This window comes from Rhagoletis pomonella, unplaced genomic scaffold, assembly GCF_013731165.1.
Source record: "Rhagoletis pomonella isolate Grant_MI unplaced genomic scaffold, Rhpom_1.0 Rhpom_scaffold_00006, whole genome shotgun sequence".
In the NCBI taxonomy this organism is placed as follows: Eukaryota; Metazoa; Arthropoda; class Insecta; order Diptera; family Tephritidae; genus Rhagoletis; species Rhagoletis pomonella.
In genome coordinates this window covers 61130578-61155760 of record NW_023458560.1, presented here as the reverse complement: position 1 = coordinate 61155760, position 25183 = coordinate 61130578, and the positions used below count along the sequence as shown (strand labels likewise).

The 25183-nt window shown below is 33.7% G+C and overlaps 2 protein-coding genes across 5 annotated transcripts in view; one reads left to right on the top strand and one right to left on the bottom strand.

Moving 5' to 3' along the window:
- Positions 1-12897, top strand: part of LOC118741042 (neural cell adhesion molecule 1) — a 32994-nt gene extending 20097 nt beyond the window's left edge. For all 3 annotated transcript variants that reach the window (XM_036472848.1, XM_036472847.1, XM_036472849.1), the window contains 3 exons: positions 593-745; positions 10499-10987; positions 11924-12897. In XM_036472848.1, the coding sequence (XP_036328741.1) occupies positions 593-745; positions 10499-10987; positions 11924-12147 (866 nt within the window). In that variant the 3' untranslated portion in view covers positions 12148-12897. The remainder of the gene's footprint in view (positions 1-592; positions 746-10498; positions 10988-11923) is intronic.
- Positions 1-25183, bottom strand: part of LOC118741033 (threonine--tRNA ligase 1, cytoplasmic) — a 575984-nt gene that overhangs the window by 375481 nt on the left and 175320 nt on the right. The window lies entirely within an intron of this gene.

The following is a 25183-nucleotide window of genomic DNA, read 5'->3' as shown; positions in this document are numbered from 1 at the left end:
AAATGCCTTTCTCAATTGGTACAGTAACCTAAAAATATTATGAATGGTGTCCGATTTGGCCGGAATGCCCCATATATGTATGTATGTTTGTATACATGGATAGACAGATGCTCGTACCTTTACAAAAATATTTCTTTATAAATATTTTATTTTTTTACACACATTAATTAAATTTACCAATATTTTGAATGCACAAACAAACGAGAATTGCTAATGTAACTAGATTTTTTAACCCATAAATTAACTTTTAATTTATATATGGTTTTCAAAATTGTTTTTTTTTTTTATTTTTAGTCGCTTTTTATGTATGTATAATAGGTCGAATATTTATTTGAAAGGTTTTTCAAAGTAAAATTACAATTAAATTCTATGGTTGTGTCAGCATTGAATGCTGGCGCCACTGTTGCGCTTCCGAGGCTTCAGCGTACATATTTACTATATAGTATATGTGTGTATGTACATATATGTACATATGTATGCTTTATTTTTAAATTCTAAAGCGCTCTGGGTGATATTACGGAAAATAACAAAGTTCTATTTATGTATATATTTGAAAATTACATGCCATTTTGATTTGTTTCACACCACGCAGCTGTCAATTCGACAAAATACAAAAAGCTCTCCGATGGACTCTTCATCAAGAATGTACAGCAATCGGATGCTGGTGAATACACGTGCCGTGCAATGCGAATCACACCAACTTTTGCGGATTCCGAACAAATTACGATTCTGTTGAGGATACAACGTAAGTGCATTCAATCGAAACCCAAAGCTTACATACACACCCACACCCATACACACAAACACATTTACTACAGCAAGGCAATACGCCTATACTTAGTTGGATATGTATTTTTTTTTTAACTTTCATGCATGCATTTACGAACACGTACGGACACAGACAATTTAATACATACATACTTGTAGAGTTGTATGCAAGTGTGATTTTTTCATATGTATGTATGTATGTATATGTATGTGCTTGTGTGAAAATGTAATTCTGCAGTTCGGTGCAAGTGTCAAATCCGTACGTTAAGCGGTCCTAAACTCATCTTCAGCTGTATGCGATAGTGTGCGTGTATTTTTGTGTACATATGTGTGCAATGGCAACTTAAGCCGAGGTAGCTGCGTATGCATTTAATTTACAGTTATTTGGCGCACTCTCTAAAGTTTTGGTTTGGTTGTGGATCTGTTTGTTGCCCCTTAGTACCCATAAGGGAGTGCAAGCATGCATTTAACTACAATACATACATACATACATACAAATGTGTGTATTTATGCACATCAGTATATGCAAGTATTTGGTTGCATTAAATTTATACCCTCCAGTACTGCTGGAGTCAATCGCTACTTTTGGACCGCTACTGCACTGACTCCCATCTAAGTAGCTACTCTATTAAGGCGTGGTAGTGCGCATGGTAATGCAGAGTCGAACCAGTCAGAAGTAGAATTGCGAAAGACTACAAAAGCGGCGGCCATAAATCAAGCAAGTAACTACTGTACTAACCGCTGGTAGTGTGCAGAGAGAGTCGATGGTGACTACCGCCTAGGACAGTGCCTTGTAAAAGTAATCGCTGAAATACGCGGCAAGTAGTCGATCGGTAATCGACGCAGTTTACTTGGTAGCTACCGATTCACCAGTTCTGTAGTCACTACCCTGTACTGCTGGGTATATATGTATGTATGTACGTATGTATGCACATATGAATGTTTAGATATATGTATGTACTTATATATGTATGTGGGCATGTGGGAGAATGCATTTCTGTTTGAATATAAATACATATATGACTGCTGATTCACGTGAAAGTGTTGACTCCATTGGAAAGTGTTGTTTGAGCACAAACTCACTTACGCATGTATGTATATATATGTATATATGTGCGTATGTTTGTATGAACACATTTATCCACAAAAGCTCACATGTATGTATAAGTTTTATATATTCCAACGCCGCCAAAGTGCACTTCATTACCAAACCGAAAGCGACGATACCCACACATTGCGAAATTTATTCACACACGAGGGCCTACACAAACATGCATTTATTTGTATGCGCATTAGACCGTACCACCTTACAGGCAAACAAAGAAAATAGCGCCGTACACCCTTGATTCGCAGATATTTTTGCAAAGCAATTTTGAAAACAAAAGTTCCCTATTCCATTCCCCAAAATTAGGGGTCTCTTTTTACATCTACATATTTTCGACAAAAAATAAATTTTTAAATACACATTACATACCTACTTATTTTTTCTAGACATGTTCCTGTAGGACATTAAATTCTATAAAAAATTACCCTAATGTTGCAAATTTTTTTCTCAAAGGTTTCAATATTAATAACATTTTTACTGAAAAAAACCTCTTTTAAATGTAATAAAAATTTTTCAAATGGGAGAATTTTCTTCTCAGTAAATAGGTCCGTTTAAGGCCATAAATTCTTTAGAATGGTTTGTTTGACTCACCCTAATGTATATAAATACATACATGCCCATTACTACTTAAAATTTTTTTTTGTGTTGATTCATTTGTTGGCTTCTGTTTGTCTGTTTGCACGTCCTGTCACCAATTTGTCGGCTTCATATATATATATGTGTAGATTTATATGTGAGATCGAATGTTGGCACTCGTGCAACTTTATTGCCTTAGCATTAGATCGGCTCGATTCACAACAGAAAACAATAAAATTCATAACAAACCCCTCCTTCAAGCCCTTATTTAGACTTAAGGGTCTCGCACTGCCCTCAAGTGGCCCATTGGAATTAGTGTACAAGCCCCAACCGCGCGGAGCCGCCGCTATGAAGAATCCAAGACCTGGTTACGGCTAGGTTAGCCGGGCTGATTTGGTCAATTGCGTTGCACACAGCCGCATTATTAGACTGCGGATGTTTATGCAGAAAACGAAGCATAAGGATATGTACCTACCATTTAACTAACGTAAGCTTTCAAGCCAACGCGATTATTACAATTTTTTTCGCGAGCCAGCCTAATGTACACACAATATGTTTTTATGTACATTTGTGCTGTTTGAATGATGATAGTGCCTGGTGAGATTTAAATGCAACTTGCATCCCATTTAACTTTTACAAAAATTGTGGTTCAGAAAGTTATTGCTTTAATAAACGCGGTTGCCATAGTTACAAAAAAAAAAAAAAACACTTTGAATGAATACAAAATTATGCATCCCCATGCAGCATTCGTCTGCAGCCAACAAACCAGAACTACTTTTGAACTTATTGTTAGTTGTACGAGTACATAGTTGAAATTGAAAATCGTGATTTACAGGTGGATGCATAGAAATGTATATGTATATATATATATATTTGAATTTCCCAGTCACCCATTACACGCTAGAGTTGCGCTTCCATTGTCGGGAGGCATACATAACCATCGATTGAAGTGTATTCGTGAGGAGTGAAAATTCAAGTGAAAATAAATTTTTATTCATTTATTTATGTATATTAGGGTGGTCCTTAAATGTAGGAAGCAAATTTTTACATCAGCCTCTACGTCGATGCTACTAAGTATAGTCGAAGATATCACATAAAAATTTTGGTCCCATTTGGAGACGGTTAAGGCGTGTCGCAAAGTTCAGATTCCTCTATGGAGACTCAAAAAATTTTAATTAATTTTTTTCATCTAATTTCTAAAATCGATATCACCATAGTCGAAGATATCACAAATGTTGGTCCCAATTGAAGTCGGTTAAGGCGGTCGCACAGGGGTCAAAGTTCAGATTACCCTGTAAAGAAGTCTTAACCGACTCCAATTTGGACCAAAATTTATATGTGATATTTTCGACTATGGTAGTATCGATTTTGGGTATTAGATGAAAAAAAAAATTATTTTAATTTTTTGAGTCTCCATAGAAGAATCTGAATTTTGCCCCCTGTGCGACACGCCTTAAATGTCTTCTATCGGGACCAAAATTTATATGTGATATCTGTGACCGTGTTGTTACCGATTGAGCGGGTGAGACTGAAAAAAGCGTTGATTTGAGTTTAAGGACCACCCTAATGTATTTAGAAGAATAGTCAAACCAGAAACCGTAGAAGAAAGAGCTCAGTATGTTACTACGGATCACCCTAACATTTTCGTTTGCAATTCTAAACGTTGTACCCATTGACATCGGCATGACTAAGTCCAACTTTAACTAAATAGTTTAGGTAGTTTAGGTTTCTTGCCGTAAATTGGAGAATCGTCTAAGTACTTGCTACTGTAAGCCGCTCCCATTTGCTTAATAAAGCAAAGTTTATTTCTAACTACAATACTCCGGAATTTTAAAAACCTTTAAGCTAGTCCAATGCAGAATAATTTTTCAAAATGGATTAGTGAACTTGTTCACAAATAGTTCCAAATTCATGGGAAAGGTAGATGGAAGTGTTAACTTTAAACTTATACACTCGTATTGCTGAAGTATTTTCCAAGCGCAGATCGGCGCTGAAAAGAAAAGAATTTACCTTCAAGAAGGTGGCAATTCGAAATTGGTAAGGAAATTCTTTAATTATCTCTCGATCGCGTCTAATTACTCCGCTACCAAGCTCCTATGGTTTCCACTCCACAGCGATACCGTAGGACAATGAGACAGCAAGTTTGTCCCAAGGAGTGGGTGGCTTCATGGCGAAATATCGTCTGCTCTCGTGCTTGTGGGCGTCGCCTTCCGACCACCGGTAGGCTAGAGCCGGTCAAAGGTTGGTTAGAGTTAGATTGTCACCAAAGGAAATTTCAGCCATTTTGAAACAACATTGCCCGTACAAGCCTACAGCCATTTGGCGGTTTTGATGAACTTTAGTATACCACGCAGAGAGAGAGAGAGGCGGCTGCATTCTAAAATATTCTACAGATATGGTTGACCAAATGTATTTAGCATCCTTCTTTCAATAGCCGGGCACTCGCAGAAAAAGTGTTCGATGTATTATTTTAGTTCGAATCCTTGCAGCTGCGCCAGAACTTGTTGACAGGCATACCAATACTTTCGCTATGAACACCCACGGACCTACTGTAGTGCCTTCTAAGCTAAATTAAGAGATAGAATGAAGACATCTCTCCTATAACAGAACACTGCATCACCGTCTACCCTGAGTTCTTCGTTTTAATATCTATAGTGCAACAATACCTCTTCGAAAATAGCAATTCAAGGACGAATGGTTATAATCGATTTCGCTACGCGTTGCGTAAAGCATGTGGTCTGGGTTCCCGGGCAAGGAAATATTCCTGGAAACGATATTGGCATGGAAGGGAACCAATCTGCACAACCTTCATTTTCTGCAAGGTAAACGACAAGGATGAGCTTTCCAAATTGTTTGTATTCTATGCTTTTACTTCGCAATTCGTATATACTAGGCTGTAATAAATGAAATGTATTCATGTCTGTCATCGAATCACGAAAAAAAAAATTCCAAAGTACAAGTTTTAAAATAAATTACTAAATAGACTGTCCTTTGAAATAAATAAAGTACGGATGGTCACCGTAGTTATGATACAATTCCCCGAAAAATATCCTGCCAAAGCATTTTACTTTAGTTATACAGCCAGGAAGCCTGCGTTGTTCAACACTGTCATCTACTGCAGAATGACTGATAATAAAGAGTATCCTCACAGACTTCCAGCTGCAGCTCTCTTAATGCTGCTCAGCAGTTGTTCGTATGAATTTCGGTGACTCAACTCAACGGTACTCAACTTATGTATACCTCCAACAATTTCACTAAAGACAATCTTTTTAAGTTACGTCAAATAAAATTTACCTGTAGTTTAAACAAGTGGTTTAAGGAAAGGAGCAATGAAAAAGCATTTTTTTTATTTCCTTTATGGCAGAAATACTTAAAAAAAATATTTTTTCCTTTTTTTACCTCTTTGCATTTTTTCCCCAATATGCAAAGCTCTAATGAAACCTTATAAAATTAAAACCTAATGCCCGTTGAAGCGCTGCATATTCGCATACCTATAGACACACATACAAATATAGGACAAACATATATAAAAAAACACTTTCAAATGCGTTCACCCAATTGATTTATCCTCAAATACAGTTTTAATTGCTAGCAAATTTGTAGCTTCCTTAGTAAACTTTGTGAAAGTATAGAACAAAATGAAACGGATTTGAAAATATTGCCGTTTGTTTTAACAGTGCCAGTGCATTTTTTGGTTTTTTTTTTCTTTGGTTTAAAGTATGCAGTTAAACGATAAACAAGCTTTAGACGAACGCAGGCAAGTAGGAGGAATGAATGGATAAGCAGTGGGACCAAAGGCAAGCGCACAGGCGGCAACTAGGCCAAGAGGTAACCAGGCAAAGGGGCACACGGGCAATCGAGCAGGCAGGAATGCCGCAAACGCATTTGCCTAATGAAATGAAACTGAAACTTTAAAGGCGAATGCTCATACACTTACTTTGACATTGTCAAAGCGTGCCAAGGAGAATGGGTAAGAGGATATGTAGGGACGAAGAGTAACACTCTTGGTACTCATAGATGGCGCTGGTGGTTAAGGCTGGTGTACCCCACCACTTCACTTTAGTTAGCAGCAAAGTGAATTTTGCATTTCCAATGCACACTAACTAGCAACTACTCTTACAACAACTACAACAACAACAACTCTACCAATGCTATCGGCATCATCATCAAGAAGATACACTACCGCAATGTACGAGTATGTAGTTGTTGTGAGTAGTTGGGCTTGGATCACCACTCACTCACCACTTTACAAATTGATTGGATTGGGTGAAACGATATTTTGCTCTGGTTCTATATATTTATTTGTATATACTACGTATGCATGTGATCCCAGCTAGCACAAAATCCGAAAATGGATTCGAAAAAGGAAAGAAAAGTGAATGAAATGCGGAGTTTTGCCCGTTTACCGATTCCATTTTCGTATGCTTTGACGATCTTTTTTCCACTAAAGTATGCGGCAGAAAAGTATATACATATGTAACGAAAATGGTCGTGAACCGGATACGTTTTTGGCTGTTTTTCTGATTGAATTTTTCGTTTAATACGTTTTCTTCTGTACTTCACAGATGCTTTTTCATAGTTCGGAAAAGTAAAACGAATCTTTTTTTTTGCTTCTGGCAACATTCGAACGCAGCACCTCTTCTGCACACTCAGTCAGTGTCGAATACGTGTAGACGCTTTCAACTGTTCAGTTTGAACAAATAAAATAAAATTTTTGCTTTCAAATAGCAAAATCTTTTTCGACGGTTTTTCGGATATGAAAATGAACGAAAATTGAAGTCGTTTCGTTTCCGGAAAAGAAACCACTGTCGGCAAAACTTACATACGTTCCTCTGCTGGCTGGGATGCATCGTAAGCTATTTGTATGAGTGTGGCGATGTGGAGGCAAAAGTTACAAAATGTAGGCAGAATTGCATTTCGGTGCTTGGAGCAAAAGTTTTTAGCAAAACTGTTTGCAACAGAAGTTTTACATTAAATCCCCGCTAGAAGGTATAGAGAGTTCACGTTGCACACTTTCATACATGCATACAATGTGTACTGAAAGAGAAACCCGGTAGGAATTCGATTGGGCTATTTTATACAAAGGCAGAATTGTGATTCTGTTTTTTTTTTTTTACAAATACCGGTTTTTGAAAGATTTTCAGTTTGATATCGCCGTAAAATAACAATTTTATTTTCTCGATCTCAACATAACTGTTATTAGAGGCTTTCTCTCTTTTCAATTGCTCTCAATTTTAAAGTTGAAAGATCCCTAAAAGGACAAAGTATTGCGAAAAGTTCCGAAAGAATCCAAAAACTTCCTGCAAAATCTCGAAAACCAAAGAGTTTCAGAAATACCCTAAACCTATGGTTTGTTCAGTTTTAATAGCAGACTTGACCGCCGGCGATTTACCAGTGGAAATAAGCCGCTAGCCATCTGGCATTGCGAGGTTTTACTGAGCAGCCTTAGACCGAAGCCACGCAATGATCTGCTGAGAGGTGAGCGGCTTAAAATTAAAACATACACATGAAATACTATTGAAGTGGCCACGCAATTAACGGCATTTCTGATCGGCTGAGCGACATTTTTGTATGGCGCCGCTCACTGCCCGCCGCTCAGCCGTTCATTGCGTGGCCTCGGCCTTAGAGCCCATGTGTCCAGAAGGAAACCACGTGAAGCCATTGGAGCCCTCTCATTCTCTTTCTTAGCGACAAGAGTATCCTTCCTAGTTAGCTCATCGGCCCAGCCGAAACCTGCGATATCACTGAGGCTTGGCCGCTACAACAACAACAACCCAAATAAGCATTGTTTACTGTCAAAGGTCCAACTGATCTGCTTGGAAAACGTTCAGAAACTAAAGTGAACGGGTAACCTAAATTTGTGTTTGGAGCACGACTCCACATTCCTTTCAACTTCGTCAGCTTCACTGGGTGGGATGTGGGTGGTGAAAAATCTACTCGGACTCAGATCCGCCGTGAACTCGAAGCTTCATAGGATATACGAAGCGAACACGATTTGCCGCTGTACATATGTATGCTATTTAGTTACATGTATTCTCGGGCATTATCAAGTGCCCTACAGATTTTAATTGAGACAGATCTTTGCATTCTTTACTTTTTCCTCGATACTCAGCTTCCAGGGTATTGTAAAGGATCAAGACCAGATGCTTCAGCCATTCAGAGAACGTTAGAGCGAAAGTGAGCCATTAATGGAGGTTGAAAATTTGAGAATTTATATGTCCTTGTGAAAGCAACAAGCTAAGTTTACACCTAAGCCGCTGGTAACAGCGCAGTTTTCAACCCAATTTAAGGATCCCAGTATAAGTTCATTCAGGGTGCCTAAAAGTGTTTGTCTGTTAATCTATTAGATTAAGATTAACAATTAGATTTAGACTAAAATTAAGGTTAAGATTAATACAAAGATTAAGATTAAGATTTAGACTGAGATGAGGATTAAGATTAAGATTAAGACTAAGATTAAAATTAAGATTTCGATTGAGATTAAGTTTAAGATTAAGACTAAGATTAAGATTAAAATCAAGATAAGAAATAATATTCAGATTAAGATTAATACTAAGTTTACGATTAAGATTAAAATTTAGATTGAGATTAATAATTTTTTCATAATTTTTAATTTTTTTTGGGGCATTTTTGGTGCTATTATCGGCATTTTCTGCTCCTGTTTTGGAAGTTTTCGCAAGTTTGTTGGTGGTTTCGGTATTAAATCAATTTGCCTACCGATGCAGACTTTTACATACGGACACCAGCCTAATTGTTTTCGTGCAGGGTGTCCTTAGAATGTGTGCATGCGTATGTGAATGCGCTTTGAGCGATTGAGAAGATGAATAAGCTGAAGGCAAATTTAGAGCAGAGGGATTTTATTAAACTGACTGGCAGTTGCTACTGATGCTTAAATGGATTTCAGTCCAAATGCATGCATATACTTACATACATATATGCATGCCTAAATATGTACATATGTATGACACTGTACGACCAACTTTGAATCCTGTTTTACGTGCGTGCGTGCGTGTGAACTAAAGAGTTGCATTTGATAAATTTTCTAAATTACTTAAGCATTGTTCAAATATCAAAAACTAAAAATACTTACTAAATGCACAAACTCTAACCTATCACCATTACCAATATATTAAATTCGTAAGCAATAAACAGATACATCTGCACATATGTATGTGCAGTTAGACATACATATATGTATATGTACATTAGAGTGGTCCAAAAAAAAGGTGGAATTTTAATGCCGCCACCCCCTAGGATTGTTCTGAACCCAGAAAATATACCCCTATTTAAAAAAAAAATAGTAAGGGAGTGCTCACAGCGCTCAAAGTTTTCCATGTATTTTATATGGGGGAAAAACAACTTTTCATAGAAATGGTATAAAATTCTTGAAAATCAATATTTTTTGATCGGAAAACTGTGATTCTCTTCAGCAGACTTTTAATATTTATATCCAATCGTTTATTTAATAATATTAAAGATTTTTTATTGGTCCCCCATTGCATTTATTAGGGGGTTTGGAGAACCTATAAAATATACTTAGTTACATTGAAAAAATGTTAAAGAAACAATTGGATATTATTAGCGGGAATCTCCTGAAGATAAGCAAAGTTTTCGGATCGAAAAATATTGATTTTCAAGAATTCTACACTATTTCTACGATAAGTTGTTTTTCCCCATATAAAATACATGGAAAACTTTGAGCGCTTTGAGCACTCACTAAATTTTTTTTATTTCAAAATAAAAAAATAGGCGTATATTTTTTCAGTATAGAACAATCCTAGGGGGTGGCGGCATTAAAAATTCGACATAATTTTTTCACATAAATTTTTGGACCACTTTAATGTACATATACAAATTTTTGCATACCACCCGTACATAGTTCACCTAATCATATTTGCAATTCTCTCGAAACTAGCATTCACTTCAATTAATTTCAACGTTCTTTCTCTTTGACAAATTCACCTCCTCTCCATCCTACTACTTTTCCTGTGCGACATTCTATACTCCCCACTACCACTCCACCAACATTCTTCACTTTGCATCCATTAGATAAGCCCCACTGGTTCGATAATGACACTTCATTGGTTCAATATGCGTACATCGGTGGTATGGTGAATATTTCGTGCGATGCAATGGGTGAGCCGCCACCTTCGTTCACCTGGGTGCATGAGGGTCGTGCCATTACCGGACGTAATTATCGCATTTTCTATGCCGATTACGGCTCAACGCTACAGATACACGTCCGAAATGAATCACAACTTGGCGATTATAAGTGCAAAGTTGCCAATCCGTTGGGCATGTTGGAGCGCATAGTGAAGCTGCGAAAGGGACAGAAGCCCAGCGGACCATCGCGCTTTCAATTGCGACGCGCATTCACCGATGGCTTTGACCTCGACATAAGATCGGAGAAATATGCCAATGTTGAGGAGAATATGCGTACATTCGGTTATCGGGTGCAATATATGAGCGAAGGCGATTTTAAGCACAGCGCGGGTAATTGGAGTTATGCCAAGCATAAGGACTACCATTTTCAGCGAGGTAAGTGGTGAAAAAGGTGTGGTGGAAAGAAGGTGATGTGTGTATAAACTTATAGACTTGTAAACATTTTAGAATAAGTAGGTAAGTATTTAGTTAAAATAAGTAATTCAAAGAAATCAATTCCACAACTTGGTCCAAGATTAAGACTAAGACTAAGGTTGAGGCTAAAACTAAGACCAAGACCAAGACTAAGGCAAAGACCAAGACTAATACCAAGACCAAGACTAAGACTAACACCAATACCGAAACTAAGAAGGCTAGGACTTAGAACAATACAAAAACCAAGACTAATTCAACGACCTAGACAAAGCCTAATACTAAGACTGAGACTAAGGCTAAGGCTAAGACAAAGATTAACACCAAAAGCGGAAATAAGACGAAGACCCTGAACGAGACCATTTTCGGCTGTTTTCGCAAGTTGACTGCGTATATACGAACTTTTCTAAGGCGTTCGATAGAGGATTCTGATAAATAAGGTAGCTTGCCTAGGCTTCCATTCGTCTCCTCTGAAATGGATTACCCATACTTGTCTAACCGGCGCTGTAACAGAGACTAAATGTCTTGGAGTAGTTTTTGGGGCAAAATTTTCATTTAATACCTACTCACATTAATTTTATTCTTTCCAAAGCATACCCACTCTGTATTGGGTTTCCTACGACATAATACCTCTGAGATTTCTAATCCATACACCTGTAAGCTTCTTTTTTCGTATCTTGTAAGGTCTCATTTAGAATATGCGGTAATTATCTGGAAACGATACGATCAACATTCGGCTAATAGGATTGAAAGGGTTAAGTTTTGGATAATTAATTACATGTGTATGTAAAGTAATCTTTATTGAGTACTAACTAACTGCAATTGTTTAGGATCTCTGTGTAATTTCATATGGTATTTACACATTCTCTCGTCATATTCTCTCTCTCTCTCTCCGTCTAGGTGGCCGCTTTGTGCTCAACGGATTGGATCGTAATACTACATATTTGGTACGTGCAGCAACACGTAATCCAGCTGGTCTCAGCGATTGGAGTACGGTGAAAATTTTCGCAACACTATCGAATTTCGCTCGCAGAACAGTCACGAATATTATGTGGCAAACATGTTTAGTAGTTGGTTTAGGATATACATTTAGCGAATATGTGAAATTTAGCGCGTATGTTTAAGTTAAACGCAAAACACACATACACACACACACACATATAAAAACTGAAAAAAAAAACATACACCTGCAGTTACATTTTATCCATTCATTCTGTCAATCCGCCACAACCAACAAGTCATCTTAGTTCCTTAGGTATAACTATGAAAGCTATAGCTATAGTAAGGAAGGGTCTCCATCAAATACATATAAATATGTTTCGCGCTAATTGTTGAATGTTTACGATTATTGTAGTTACGTACATACATACATACATACTTATGCATTTATTCATGTTAAATTTTTAAGTACCTGATTTGTTTCGAAAACTCCTTACATACCCACATTCATATACATACATACATACTATTCTCGTAGTTACTTACATACATACCTACAGTGCATTACAGTGGCTACTACATACTTACTCGATTTTTTGCTCTCGACATTACACTGCTTTCTTATTCTGTGATAGCTTTAGTCCATTTTCTCGTTTGTTTTTCGCTTTTGCTCTTGTTTTTCTACTCAAGCCTAGTATATTGAATTCCTCTCTCTCTCTGCTTTTGAGTTCAATCATTTACAAGCGTAAAAACATTTTTATTTTTTAGTTTTCATTTCCTTTTAACAACAAGTCATCTGCAATCACAAGTGTTCAGCATCGTTTTTGTACTTTTTTAAATGGAATTCTTCAAGAATTTTACATCAGTGTCGTAAAAAGAACAAATAAACAAAGATTTTACTACATAAGTGAATAAAAGTCCAAATAAACGAAAAAGGAAATAAAAAAAACAGCAAATGAATTATGATTATTATGATGAATTAAAGCAGAAACGATTATTGTAGCTTAAATTATTTGACATTAAAAAAACAAAACTAGTTAATATTAAATGATAATAAAATTACAAATACGCAAGAGAAGAAAACTAAATAAAATGAATAAAATTCCAATGAATGTGTGAAATATGTTGTTTTATTAAGAAAAATACGTTTCTAGGGTCAGTTCTACAGTGCACTATGGCTAATTTGATACCCTCACCCTGAAACTCTCTCCTCATCGATTTGACAGCATCCACCCATTCGATGACGTCACACAGTACTTTTGTTTATATTCACTGTTGCCAACTTGGTGCTTTTAGCACCGAATTTGGTGCGTATTCAAAATGCATTCTTTATGCGTTTTTGGTGCTTTTGTTTTTAGTTTGAAGACACAAAATTTGAAAATCTTAAAAAAATGGAAGCAAAATTTATAACAATCGTAAGTGTGGTAAGCAACTGTGTGGCAGCACCTTCAATCATGCCAGAAGAAATCGACCGTCGCGCAAGAAACATTGATTTGTATTAATTTGAATCGGCATCCTTACAATAAAATTATGTATGCATATAAAGTCCATAAAATACACCAATCAAACTGTGATGCTTTTTCAAATTCAAAATCCGGCAATACTGCCTTTTGTTCGATGCTTAATCTCTTAATTCTTTGCATTTGATTTCTCACAGTTGTACATAAAACCAAATCTTAGCCCTTGACGACCGATGGGTGTAAGACTTCACTTTTTGATTTGGGACTGTATTGAAAAAGTTTAACGTCAGATTTTTTTCTAAATATTTGTCTTAAAGTAAAAAATGTCACTTAGTTATAAAAACTATTTATACAGTGGCTAATTTTGAAAAATATTGCCAAATTATATTAATATCAATTGAAAACCTAAACGGTCTGAATTATCCTTATTTGTCTGCTAATAATTAAAAGAAGCAGCCCTTGTTGCAAAAAAAAATTTAAAAAGCTTTTTGTTTAGCCCTCTAAATGATAAATATTCACTACGGACAGTATCAAGAATACCTGCACAAAAAGCCTTTTTTTTTTTCTCAGAAATAGCGAAAAATCTTAACATCAAACTGACGGATTAAATTCAAAACTCTTCTTAATATACGTTTTTGATAGCATAAATGAGGCCATGAGAGCAGAAATGGCCTAACCAGAAAAATTTGTGTTTGTACTTACCTACTTAAAATAGTCTCAAAAGTGATACATTTTCTGTATCTGTATCTGAAAATTAAGGAATAAATGATTGTTATTTTAAAATTTATAAAAAAAAATTAAAAAAATTGGGTTAAGCCAATTCTGCTCTGAAATTTCAATAAAATAAAACTTATTAAAGGCTTGGTCAGAAGTAAGTCTTTTTCTCTCCAAAAAATCCCAGTTATAAATCTTGCAGGTACATATTTTTTTATATTTACTATATTCTATTTATTCTTTTCGAATGTTATTAACTTAAATATGGTTGTTCGAAAATATTAAAAAAAAAAGTTATGTATGGATCCCTTCCGCGACTGAAGCGAAACTTCTTCTTCCTCTATTACAATTATTACTATATCATGGCGTTAAAGCCCAAACTTTAATGAATCATTTTAAACCGGTGGCAAACCTCTTCAAATACCTCGAAACTATTGATTACAAATGTTTGACTACCATTTTTTAATATTTCATAATTACGTGAACATGATTTAATTGAATTCGGGGTTTCGAATGGGTGGTAATCCTCTTCGAAATATTTTCAATTATCTAACTGCCGCAATTTAAGTTAAATTTAACTTTTTAAACATGTGGCAACCCTATTAAAATACCTAAAAGATATTCCAACTATTGAAAGTAGAGCTTTCTTAACACTATCCCGTATTTTAATATCTCGAATAACTTATCCATCTTTTAATAACTCATTTAACCTATTAAAATGTTTCAAATTAACTTTTCAAACATGTGGCAACCCTCTTTAGACATCTTAAATATATTCTAAACTCTGAATACTAGATATTTATTAACACTTTTCGTAATTCATTATTCCATATAACTTGTTATATCAGAATTAAATTCGACTTTTCCAACAGGTGGCAATCCTGTTAAAAATATTTTTTAACTTAAATCTTTTCAAATCTCTTTCGTGTAATACCCAAATTCTAATCACACCTCAATTACACATTGATCTTAATTTAAATTTAATTTAATTTTTTAAATAAGTGGCAACTCTCCTACATGTATTGCATTAAAAAAATGCTGTCGCGTATATTGTTTGTAAATGAGTATTTCTCTGCAAAATAATGAAGTTATTTTAATCGTAAATAAAGTCCTGCATTATGTCAGACAATTGCATTTTTGGACATAACATTATTATACAGAAATACCATGTGAGCTGAAATTGCAAATCAATATTTACCATGGTTCAAAAGTTATAAAAGAAGCAAGAAAAAATTTGACCAAATGTGCTTAATCTAACAACAGGTTTAAAAATATTTTTTTTACTACATGTTAATATATCGCTACCTAAATTTGAAAAAAAGTGGACTTGGGACCAAAACCAAAATTTTGAGAAAAAAGTGGACCTGGTACTTGAATTTCTTATTAAGTTCATTTAATTCACTGAAAATTTATTGCATTGCATTATTTTCGTAAAATATTAGTAAACCATATCCACAAATTTACTGGTCGATTTAGAGCAAAATATGCAATTTTTCAGTACTTGTGAACTGGTTACTCATACGCCTTAGCAAACGGTGTTGTGTATTTTGTTCCATACGAAATATGTAAGTATGTTCTGCGATTTTTTTATAGGGAAGAAAATGAGCAACACCTTCGGAAAAAAATGCCAAAAATCAACGGTAAGTCCTACTTAAAACTCACACTTGATTGTACCAGAATCGATAACAAAATCGGCTACAAAATTGCACACACAAAATCTCTCTAAGATATCTAATAAAATAAAAAAGCTTGAAATTTTTACACATTCACGTTTGATGCTTTTTTTTAATACTGCAAAAAATTTGAAAATTAGACTTATACGGGTTTTGTTTAAGAATAAACTATATTTACAAAAATAATAACGAAAATTAAACAAAAATAAATAATATAAAAAAAACTTTTTAATATACAACGCTTTTATAAATGGACTAAAAAGTAGAAAATAATATTTCTCAGTCCCATAGAATTTGTTTTGATAACTTTTGATTTTGAAATTTTAGCAAAAGTCATTATAAACAATCTATGAAATTGAAAATGAAAAACGTGGAGCGCATGCAATACAAAGCATTCGATTTAATTGACAATAGTCAAACTACATAACGTAGACCTAAAATTTCTACAGCGAAAGTAGAACTTTGAAATCGATTTTAAGCGGTCGTTATTCATATACCCACATACATACATACATATATTACTTTTCATATCAATTCAAGTGTATTACATGCGCCCCACGCTTTTCATTTTCAATTTCATAGATTGTTTATAATGACTTTTGCTAAAATTTCAAAATCAAAAGTTATCAAAACAAATTCTATGGGACTGAGAAATATTATTTTCTACTTTTTAGTCCATTTATAAAAGCGTTGTATATTAAAAAGTTTTTTTTATATTATTTATTTTCTACTTTTTAGTCCTGTCTGAATAAAATTTTGCAATAGATATTAAAATAAATCAACGATATTAATAGAAAGGTGCACACACATGCATTTACATATGTATGTACATACAAACGAGCACCAATTAATTTTATTTAAAGAAATGGCGTGTCGTCTATTTCCGCTGTAGCAAACGTAGTACATAGGGCGACATCTAGATGTCATCTACCTCGCCCTATTCACTACAGATGTCGCCCTATGCACTATGCGGAACTTTTCAAAGCAAAGGTTTTATGGTGTCGGACACACAACATTGAAAGTTTCTGGATCCACAACATTGAAAGTTTCTGGACACACAACATTGCAAGTTGATAAAAGCGTTGTAAAAATAAGTTCTTAAAACTTGTCAACATGGCTGCACACGCGGTGTACCTTATAAAAAAAAAGATTATGTATTTTAAAATCAATAGGCACAAATTCTGTTTGAAATTTGCATAGCAGCACATTTCTCAGTTGCAGAGTTTTGGAAAGCAAAAAAATTGCCTATTAATTTTGCACGAAAAAAAGTTTGGCCTAGCATCATCCTGATGCCTTACTTCAGCAAATCTATTGAAATTCGTATTTAAATAGAATTGTAGCAAATGTTATTGCAAAATTAGAATGGACCTCAATCAGTCAGCTTGTAAATTTACAAAGTATTATTTACCTTCATAGTATGTCAGCAGTTGTTGTTATATAGTTTGTATGTTTTCCGGTTGCATACCATTTACCAAATAGAGAATAAAATGTAATAAACAAAGGATGACCTATAAAACATTTTTCCGTCGGTTGTATATATGTATTTATATACTTTGTATAACTGTACCTGTGCGTAGAGGTATGCCATTAAATATTGATGCTATAACATAAATTTATTTGTGCTTACAATGCATCATTCTTTCTGCTGGTGGAAAACTGCTGATTAGGCACAACAATGTATGAGTTTATTATAAAAGCTAATGGATTTATTGGATAAACCCTGCAATAAATTGGACATTGGATGGAGTACTTTGAGCAAGTTTTTTAGTGTGCGTCGCAAGCTCAAATCGACTTTTCTGCCGATCATAGCTCTCTAAAGATGGTATCTTTCCAGAATCGCCTTCATGAAAAAATTCTTTCTATACTCACGCTCCAGATAGATTCACAGTGTTTATATCCGATTCAATCAACAACAACTAAATTGAGATTGTTTGAATTTCGACATATTTATAGATTTAATACTGTTCAAATACTTAAGACATCATCAGACTTCCCTATGAGGACTGTAGTACACCGCTGAGTGTTGCTTATTTCCTTTTCACAAAATCCTAGCTTCACTTGTGCGAAATTTTGTTTTAGCATTTTCCACTGTACAGACCCCTTCTTCCAGGCTCTGACTAGTTATGTTTCCTTATTCTCATTTATGTATGTAGATACTCAGCACTCCAACAACACTTTTTTTTATAACATTTTGGGTTAAGGTTTTGTGTGAATGCTATAATACTCTTGGCAGAGAAGAAGGCACACTTGAAACTTGCTGGATATTTCACAGTTTTTTTGAGTTAGTTTGGCATCCTCATAGTTTGGGTCAGATGCCTTCCAAAAATCTACGTAGAGATACATCTGGTTCGGCGCTTTTTTTTATCTAACTATGCTTTCCCAATAATAGATTTTCTCATTGTCCACAAAATAAGCGTTTCGTGATACCTTTGCAGGTTCGGAAACATGAAATATTTAGTCGAGTGGTGCTAAATCTTAGATGGTCACTTTTTCTTTGGAAAATGGGGTCGTTTTTGGTCCAAATCAGTGCCGAATCTCGATATTGTTTTTCAATCATGTTATCGATATGTATTTCTATTGACTATTTTGTCGATATTTTTATCGATTTTGTTATCGACGAAAGAAAATGGTAGAGGTAGGCATAAAGATAGAAAAAAGATAAAATATAACCTTAAGCTGATAACATTATATTAACTAGCCTGTCGTGTTCTAAAGACAGATTCCCAATCACTCCCAGAGGAAAAGGAAGAAACTAGAATTGATACTCTCCTAATTTACTATTCGCGAATCAATTTTGCGCTAAAGGATTGCACTGCTTGGATTTTATGTGGCCTGATTATGCTTACTAACATACATACATACTATAAATACTCATATGTACATACATAGATATGCATGTATGTACATAAATACACACCATTGCCAGTACGAGCATATTAACACATTTGATTGTGGTCTAAATGGAAGTAAAAACACACCTACATACATAGACAGTTGTTTTATTTTCAATCATAAAACCTTACATGCGTGCATACATGCGATACAGGTTCGGATGCAATTTGTACACACTTACATATGTACATATGCAATACATATATTTTCAATGATTTATTAAGTCTGGGAAACAATGAAAACCGCTGCAGCGGAAAAAAGTTAATGTAAAAATAATAAAAAGGAAAACCATTAACGCCATCGATTATATTAGCTCACACAAATATCTATGTTTGTTATGTAATTTATTCATAAATTTTTGCTTTTAATTCAATTTTAATTACATTGTTGTTAATAATGAACCAAACAAACTAACATTCGTTCATACATACATACATACATATGTATGTAAATAAGTACTATGCACAAATACTGGTGCATATGTATGTATGTATAAATATAGATACGCATTATATAATTGTTTGTATATTTCCACGATATTATCGTTGAACGTTGTCAACATAAATGAATTATTATTATTATTTTGCATTGAGAATAAATAGCTCGGAGATATTTAAATACATTGCAACACCTTTTTTACTATGTAGTTCTGTTAATTCGGTTATAAATATTTCCGATAAATAATTTCCGTAGACTAAACACCTAAGAGTATAGTTGGTACTTACTTTTCTAAGGGCCAATTTGTAATATAATTTCTTTTCTAAAATTTTCGAATAGGCTAGTTAGGTCATACGGAAAATTCACAAAAAAGACGAGCTCACCAGAGGGATAGGTATATATTTACATCTATGTATGTATGTAATAAAACAGTTCATAAATTTTTTTGGAACCAGGAACGCTTTTACTTTATAGAACACAATAAGCTTAAAGTTTCCGTTTTATTTTAAAATAGTATAATACTTAAACTGTCATTGTAAATGATTATAATATGTAGTTGTTGCAAAAAATGTTGATACGTGATTGAAAGTTTGTTCATACAAGCTGCTAATCGAGAAATTAACCAAGCTTTCTCGATTAAATTGAGCTCAATTTACGATACAAAATTTTCATTTTTAATTGCTCGATTAGTGCTTAATTGAGTGCTAATTGAATGATTTTATTATTTATTGAAAAACTTGCAATCAGCTTTTTGGTTTTCTGGTCCCCCTTTACAACTGATATTCCATCAAGGATTGAAAATTTAATTTGCAAATTGTACCTGATTTGAAAAAAAAACCTTACCGACAGAAAAAGTAATCGCAGCCTATCTGACGCAATAAGCTACGGTTACGTTGCTTTTACCACCCTTTTGCATCATTTGTATAACCCTTAACAACGAAGAGAGGCTATTGGATAAGTTACCACACCAAAAAATGCATTAAACTGTCAATAAAAATAGGAAATGATTTTCGGAAAAGTTATATAACTACGTTCCAATTGTACCTAAAATGGCTTGCTTGAACTTTCAAATTAAAGATAGATACAATTTTACCAACTTTTCCATCACTGTAGCACATTGCTAATCGAACAGCTGACTGTGTGTGAACACCAAAAAGCGGTGGCTTAATTGAAAAGGTAATTATTAACTTTGTGCTACAGTGATGGACTCAATTAAATTTCTGCCTGAACTTAGTATAACTAGTATTCGTAACTTTGCAGTGTCTGATAAACCTCAGGATATGATCAATATATGTAGCTTTTGATCTATCAGTAGGATCTAGGCTCTCTTTTGCGAATTCTTGTAGATATGTACGTACCATTATTGCCATGAATTTTCATAAGAACGTTAGTTAAACTATCAAAAAGAATAACATTTAATACAATAAAATTCAGTATTTAGTGATTTATGAATGCGCCAATATAATTCCATCGATTTCTATACGCAATAATAACATGCTCGCATGCATGCAAATGTACTATGTATATAAATATATCTAAATAAATGACGTTTTGATTAAATCAGCACTTTTAATTCAATACCCAAAAAATTCATAGATACTACTATATCTAAAATTTGCCAACGTAGAGTACTTAGTGGTAAGCAAAATAAAAAAATAAAAAAAGTTTACAAATTGAATAAAAATGTTCAATGAATTGCTAAAATGGCTTAAAGCAATGAAAGCAAGAAAATTTTCAGCTGAAAAATATTTTCTATGAATGTTAGTAAATTGGAAAACAAAATGAAAGCGTGACTGCACACATACGATCATATATACATACACAGATATGCATCCATTCAAATACATACAGTACTGGTCATATCAAAAGCACCACCATTTCTAAGTGATATTGGGCCGTATGAATAAAATTTTAACAATTGCTTTTTCTTAAATTTTCGGACATTTTACTTAAATTTGTTTGTTTACAACTTACATATGTTTATTTATTTATTTTTAAGAATTTTCAATTAAAACACGGTTCATTCTCTAACAAAACCCATATAAAGCCAAGTCTAAAACTTTGTAGAAAACTAAAAAAATTCAATGAATTTTAATTCAAATTTCATTTTTTTTTTAATATTTTTTTTTTTTTGTCGCATTGGCTTCTATGTACATATATAATGAATAAAGACAATGTATTTTTATATGGTAGAAGAAAACAGCAAAACCTTCGGTAAAAAAAAAAAACAAAATAAAAAATTCAACGGTAATTTTTATCACTTGAAATTTGCGCACTATATATTACACTAACATTGAATGGACTATAAAACTTTACACCCAAAAAAATTTGTTGCATTTTTATTTTTATACTTTATTTACTGGTTTTTTTACAGAATGAATAGTATTTTAATTGCAAGTTCTTAAAAATTAATAAATAAACGTAAGTTGCAAACAGTCTCACTTTGAAATGGGGGGTGCTATTGATATGACCAATGCTGTAAATACTTACCTATGAAATATAAATATGCTTGCCTGCAGTTATTCATGCATACCACAAAATAGTACTACATAAATAAATAACTAGAAAACCGAGTGTGTTCATATGCATTTGAAAGGGAATTACATCTGTATGTATGCAGTTATATTGTACAATGAAATACAAAACAAAAAACTAGAATCTTTTCACGGCAAGTGAATTTTATCGAATTTAGCCTGTAGATCAGAACAAAAGCACTAACAATGTGCTTATCGCATTTTGCCAAACGTTGTTAACCGGATGTCCGTGGATGAGGATGTTGTATTCATATTTGTATGTATGGATGTAAGAGTGTTTGCAAATATTAAATACTATATGCATACGTGTTCATATCAACTAATTGACATTGCTGGACATTTGCACAATTGTTTTATTTCATGCTTTACTGCGACTGTTATTGTTGTTGTCGTCGTTGTTGTTATTGAGCATTTCAAAGTTGTTGTCACTACCGCCACAATTTTATTTAACGCAAACTGGGCATATTAATTTAACCGCAAAATTGCGATACGCACTCATGCACATACATACATACGCGTATGGACATACATACAAAAGCATGCTTGTACATATGTAAAAAGGACATAAGAATATGTTTATGCTCCGTAATAAAATGCGACCACTCCGGAATTACTCCCGGACTACTTGCAAAAAAATATGCGATTAAAATAAATTTTTATATGTAATTTAGGTACTATTTGCCTCTTAAGCCCTGATTATGAACCAATTAGGGAATTGTATTTTGACGTAGAATACGTCTTACGTTTCGGTATGGATGCCATGCTCAAATGTTGTAGTTGTAATTTTTAGAGCTTCACAAAAACGCTTATTGCACAAGAACTAATGAAGCGATTTCAAGGAAAAAAAACGGAATTTCAGAGATGAAATTCCAAATCTACCGACAGATTCATTTTTCTAGGTCATCGCTTTCTGTCGTAAAAACAACGGTAAACATTGGCTTATTTGGGGGTAAATTTTGAGCTTTTAAAGTGGTTCAGCAACTTATTATTTGCAGATATAACTCCATTTTCGGGATATAGGTTCTTTGGAGCAATAGAAATATTATCGTCTACAAATTATATAAATTCAACTAAAATTGAGCATTTTAAGGTGAAAAATTAGCAAATTTTTTTTATTACGAAAACCGCTTGAATGATTTTGTTTTTATTTTCTTTAATCAAAAATTCAAGTTGTTTCCTTTCTGTTGGTATATGGGAAGTATTGGTTGATTTCTTCTATGTACATATCTTTGTTTGATTCAAATAAATGGACTTAAATGATTTTCCATAGAAAATCACTTCGTCATCATTTTGCAAACACGTGCTTGCGCTGAGAGTGAGAGAAGGAGACAAAAAGTATGTGTGCGTATTTCGGCTTTTGAGTAACAGATGGCGCGGCTCCGGGGAAATATTTATAACCTAATCGCAGCTTAAGTACATACATACGTACATAAGTAAGTTGATTGCAATTAATGTGGATCTGTATCTCTTTTAGTAATCTATCAATGCATAATACGCGAAAACTTTTTTGTCTTATCAGATCTGTACCCTTCGTGAGATTTTAGAAAATGAGGTATCAAATTAAAGGGCTTGGCCTGTAGATGTGCAATAACTTCATTTTAAGACATTTTGTTTGAAGCTCATATTTTACTTAGCCGCATGTAGCATGATTTATACAATTTTTTATTATAGATAAATGGTAACCCTATCCACAAATATATGTGTGAATTAAAGCATGTATTTTCGAAAAATTGGCTGGCAGTGAATAAACCTTCCATTTGATACCCATAATGTGGTATTAAGTAAGCTTACATTTTTAATAACCGTTATTGAATTTTTTTAAAAAGTGGCAACCCTGTACAACAATGTTTTTAAATATCTTCGAATGCTTTTAGTTTTGATGAACACACTTAGTTATTTCATTGAGCCTTTAAATAAATTTAAATTTTCTTGAATTTAAAAGTTGTTTCTTAAAGGGTAGTAAATCAAACCTGCGTCACTAAATAACTGCTCGCTCGAGGCAACAAATATTTGCGTGGGAAACTTGACAATATTTTAAATTCTATCGATTGGCGCTGCACCAGTTGAAAGGTCTGTCACTTATATTTTTTTTTTTTTATTGCGGTGCAAGCGTAATTCCTTTTTGAGAATTGCATCGGGGCTGAAAATGTCGGAGTATCCTGCCGACTTTCATCTTCACTTGAAGAATCTTTTATGATAGCAAGTTCGTTGTTTAAACAACACTTACAAGCCAAATCCGATGTGTCAGGTATTTCTAAAGCCTAAATCACCTAATTTACTTACCTAAATTATTTCTTAAAAATACTTGATATTCGCATTCGCATTCGCATCCGCGGATGTCGAAAATTCCACGTTTGCAACACCTCTAGTATGTATGTATGTATATGTGCATACGGTATGCTCTTTTGAGTAAAATTTAAACTTTTTCGTCTTACATTAAATGAGTATGTATTGTAAAAGAAAAAATATTGGCATTTAAAAATAAAAATCACTCATACGCACCGTTGATCATGAGTTTAATAAATATTTATTTCAGTTTTTACAAAAATTAAACGCATATGAACATTTAAAACTACAATTTAATGTCAAAGAGTAATTAATTCAACAAGGAATTTTGTATTTTAAAACTTTTTTAAAAAAAAAAAAGGTAACTAATTAAAACGAAAATATATCGTTAAAAAAAACTTTGTAAACAAATTAAAACGCTTAATGATTTTTTTCACTGCTTATTTAATTCGCTTTAATGCGTTAATAGTGCTATTGAAGCTTTTACTCAAAATAGCGTTTTTATTTGTTGTTATCATTTAATTTATATAATTTTTACGACTTAGCCATGACTGAATGCAGCACCACTTGGCAAAATAATTTAATTCGCTAGACCTTTTGATGAGTTGAATCAATTAAATTACATTGAATGTGGTGAGTAAACAGTTTTATGGGAAATTCTGTGACATGCACATATAATTATTGACATATTTGCATGTACGTTTGTGCATTAGGCATATGACTTTTTTCTAAAATTAAATATAGATACCTATGAGGAAAGGATGAGGAATGATGAGAAGAAAAAAAATGTGTATTGAAAAAAAAACACATATGTACTTCTGGGCTTATCTAATGCTGGATTTCCACTAGGCATTAAATGGCAAAAATGACAAATGACAAAGTCGGGCATTAAAAAATAATCGTGTCATTACATTAAAAAAAATAGTCATTAAGTTCATTTCCACATCGCATTTTTTTAAATGGCATACATTTTTTGTCATTTCAATGCCTAGTGGAAATTCGGCATAAGTAAATGTCAAATCGACTAATGGTTGGAATCGACCTTTATTAATTTGGACGAATTTTGGTCAATTCTTTTCTTTTATTGTATAACGAAATTCAGCCAAATGAAAATAAAGACTTCATTTCGAAAGTTACGTAGAATTGAAAATTTCCGGTATTTTGCAAGTTCATTTTTTGAATATCTGAATGCTTCTGGCATCGTTTTAAAGGTGATGTTTCCTC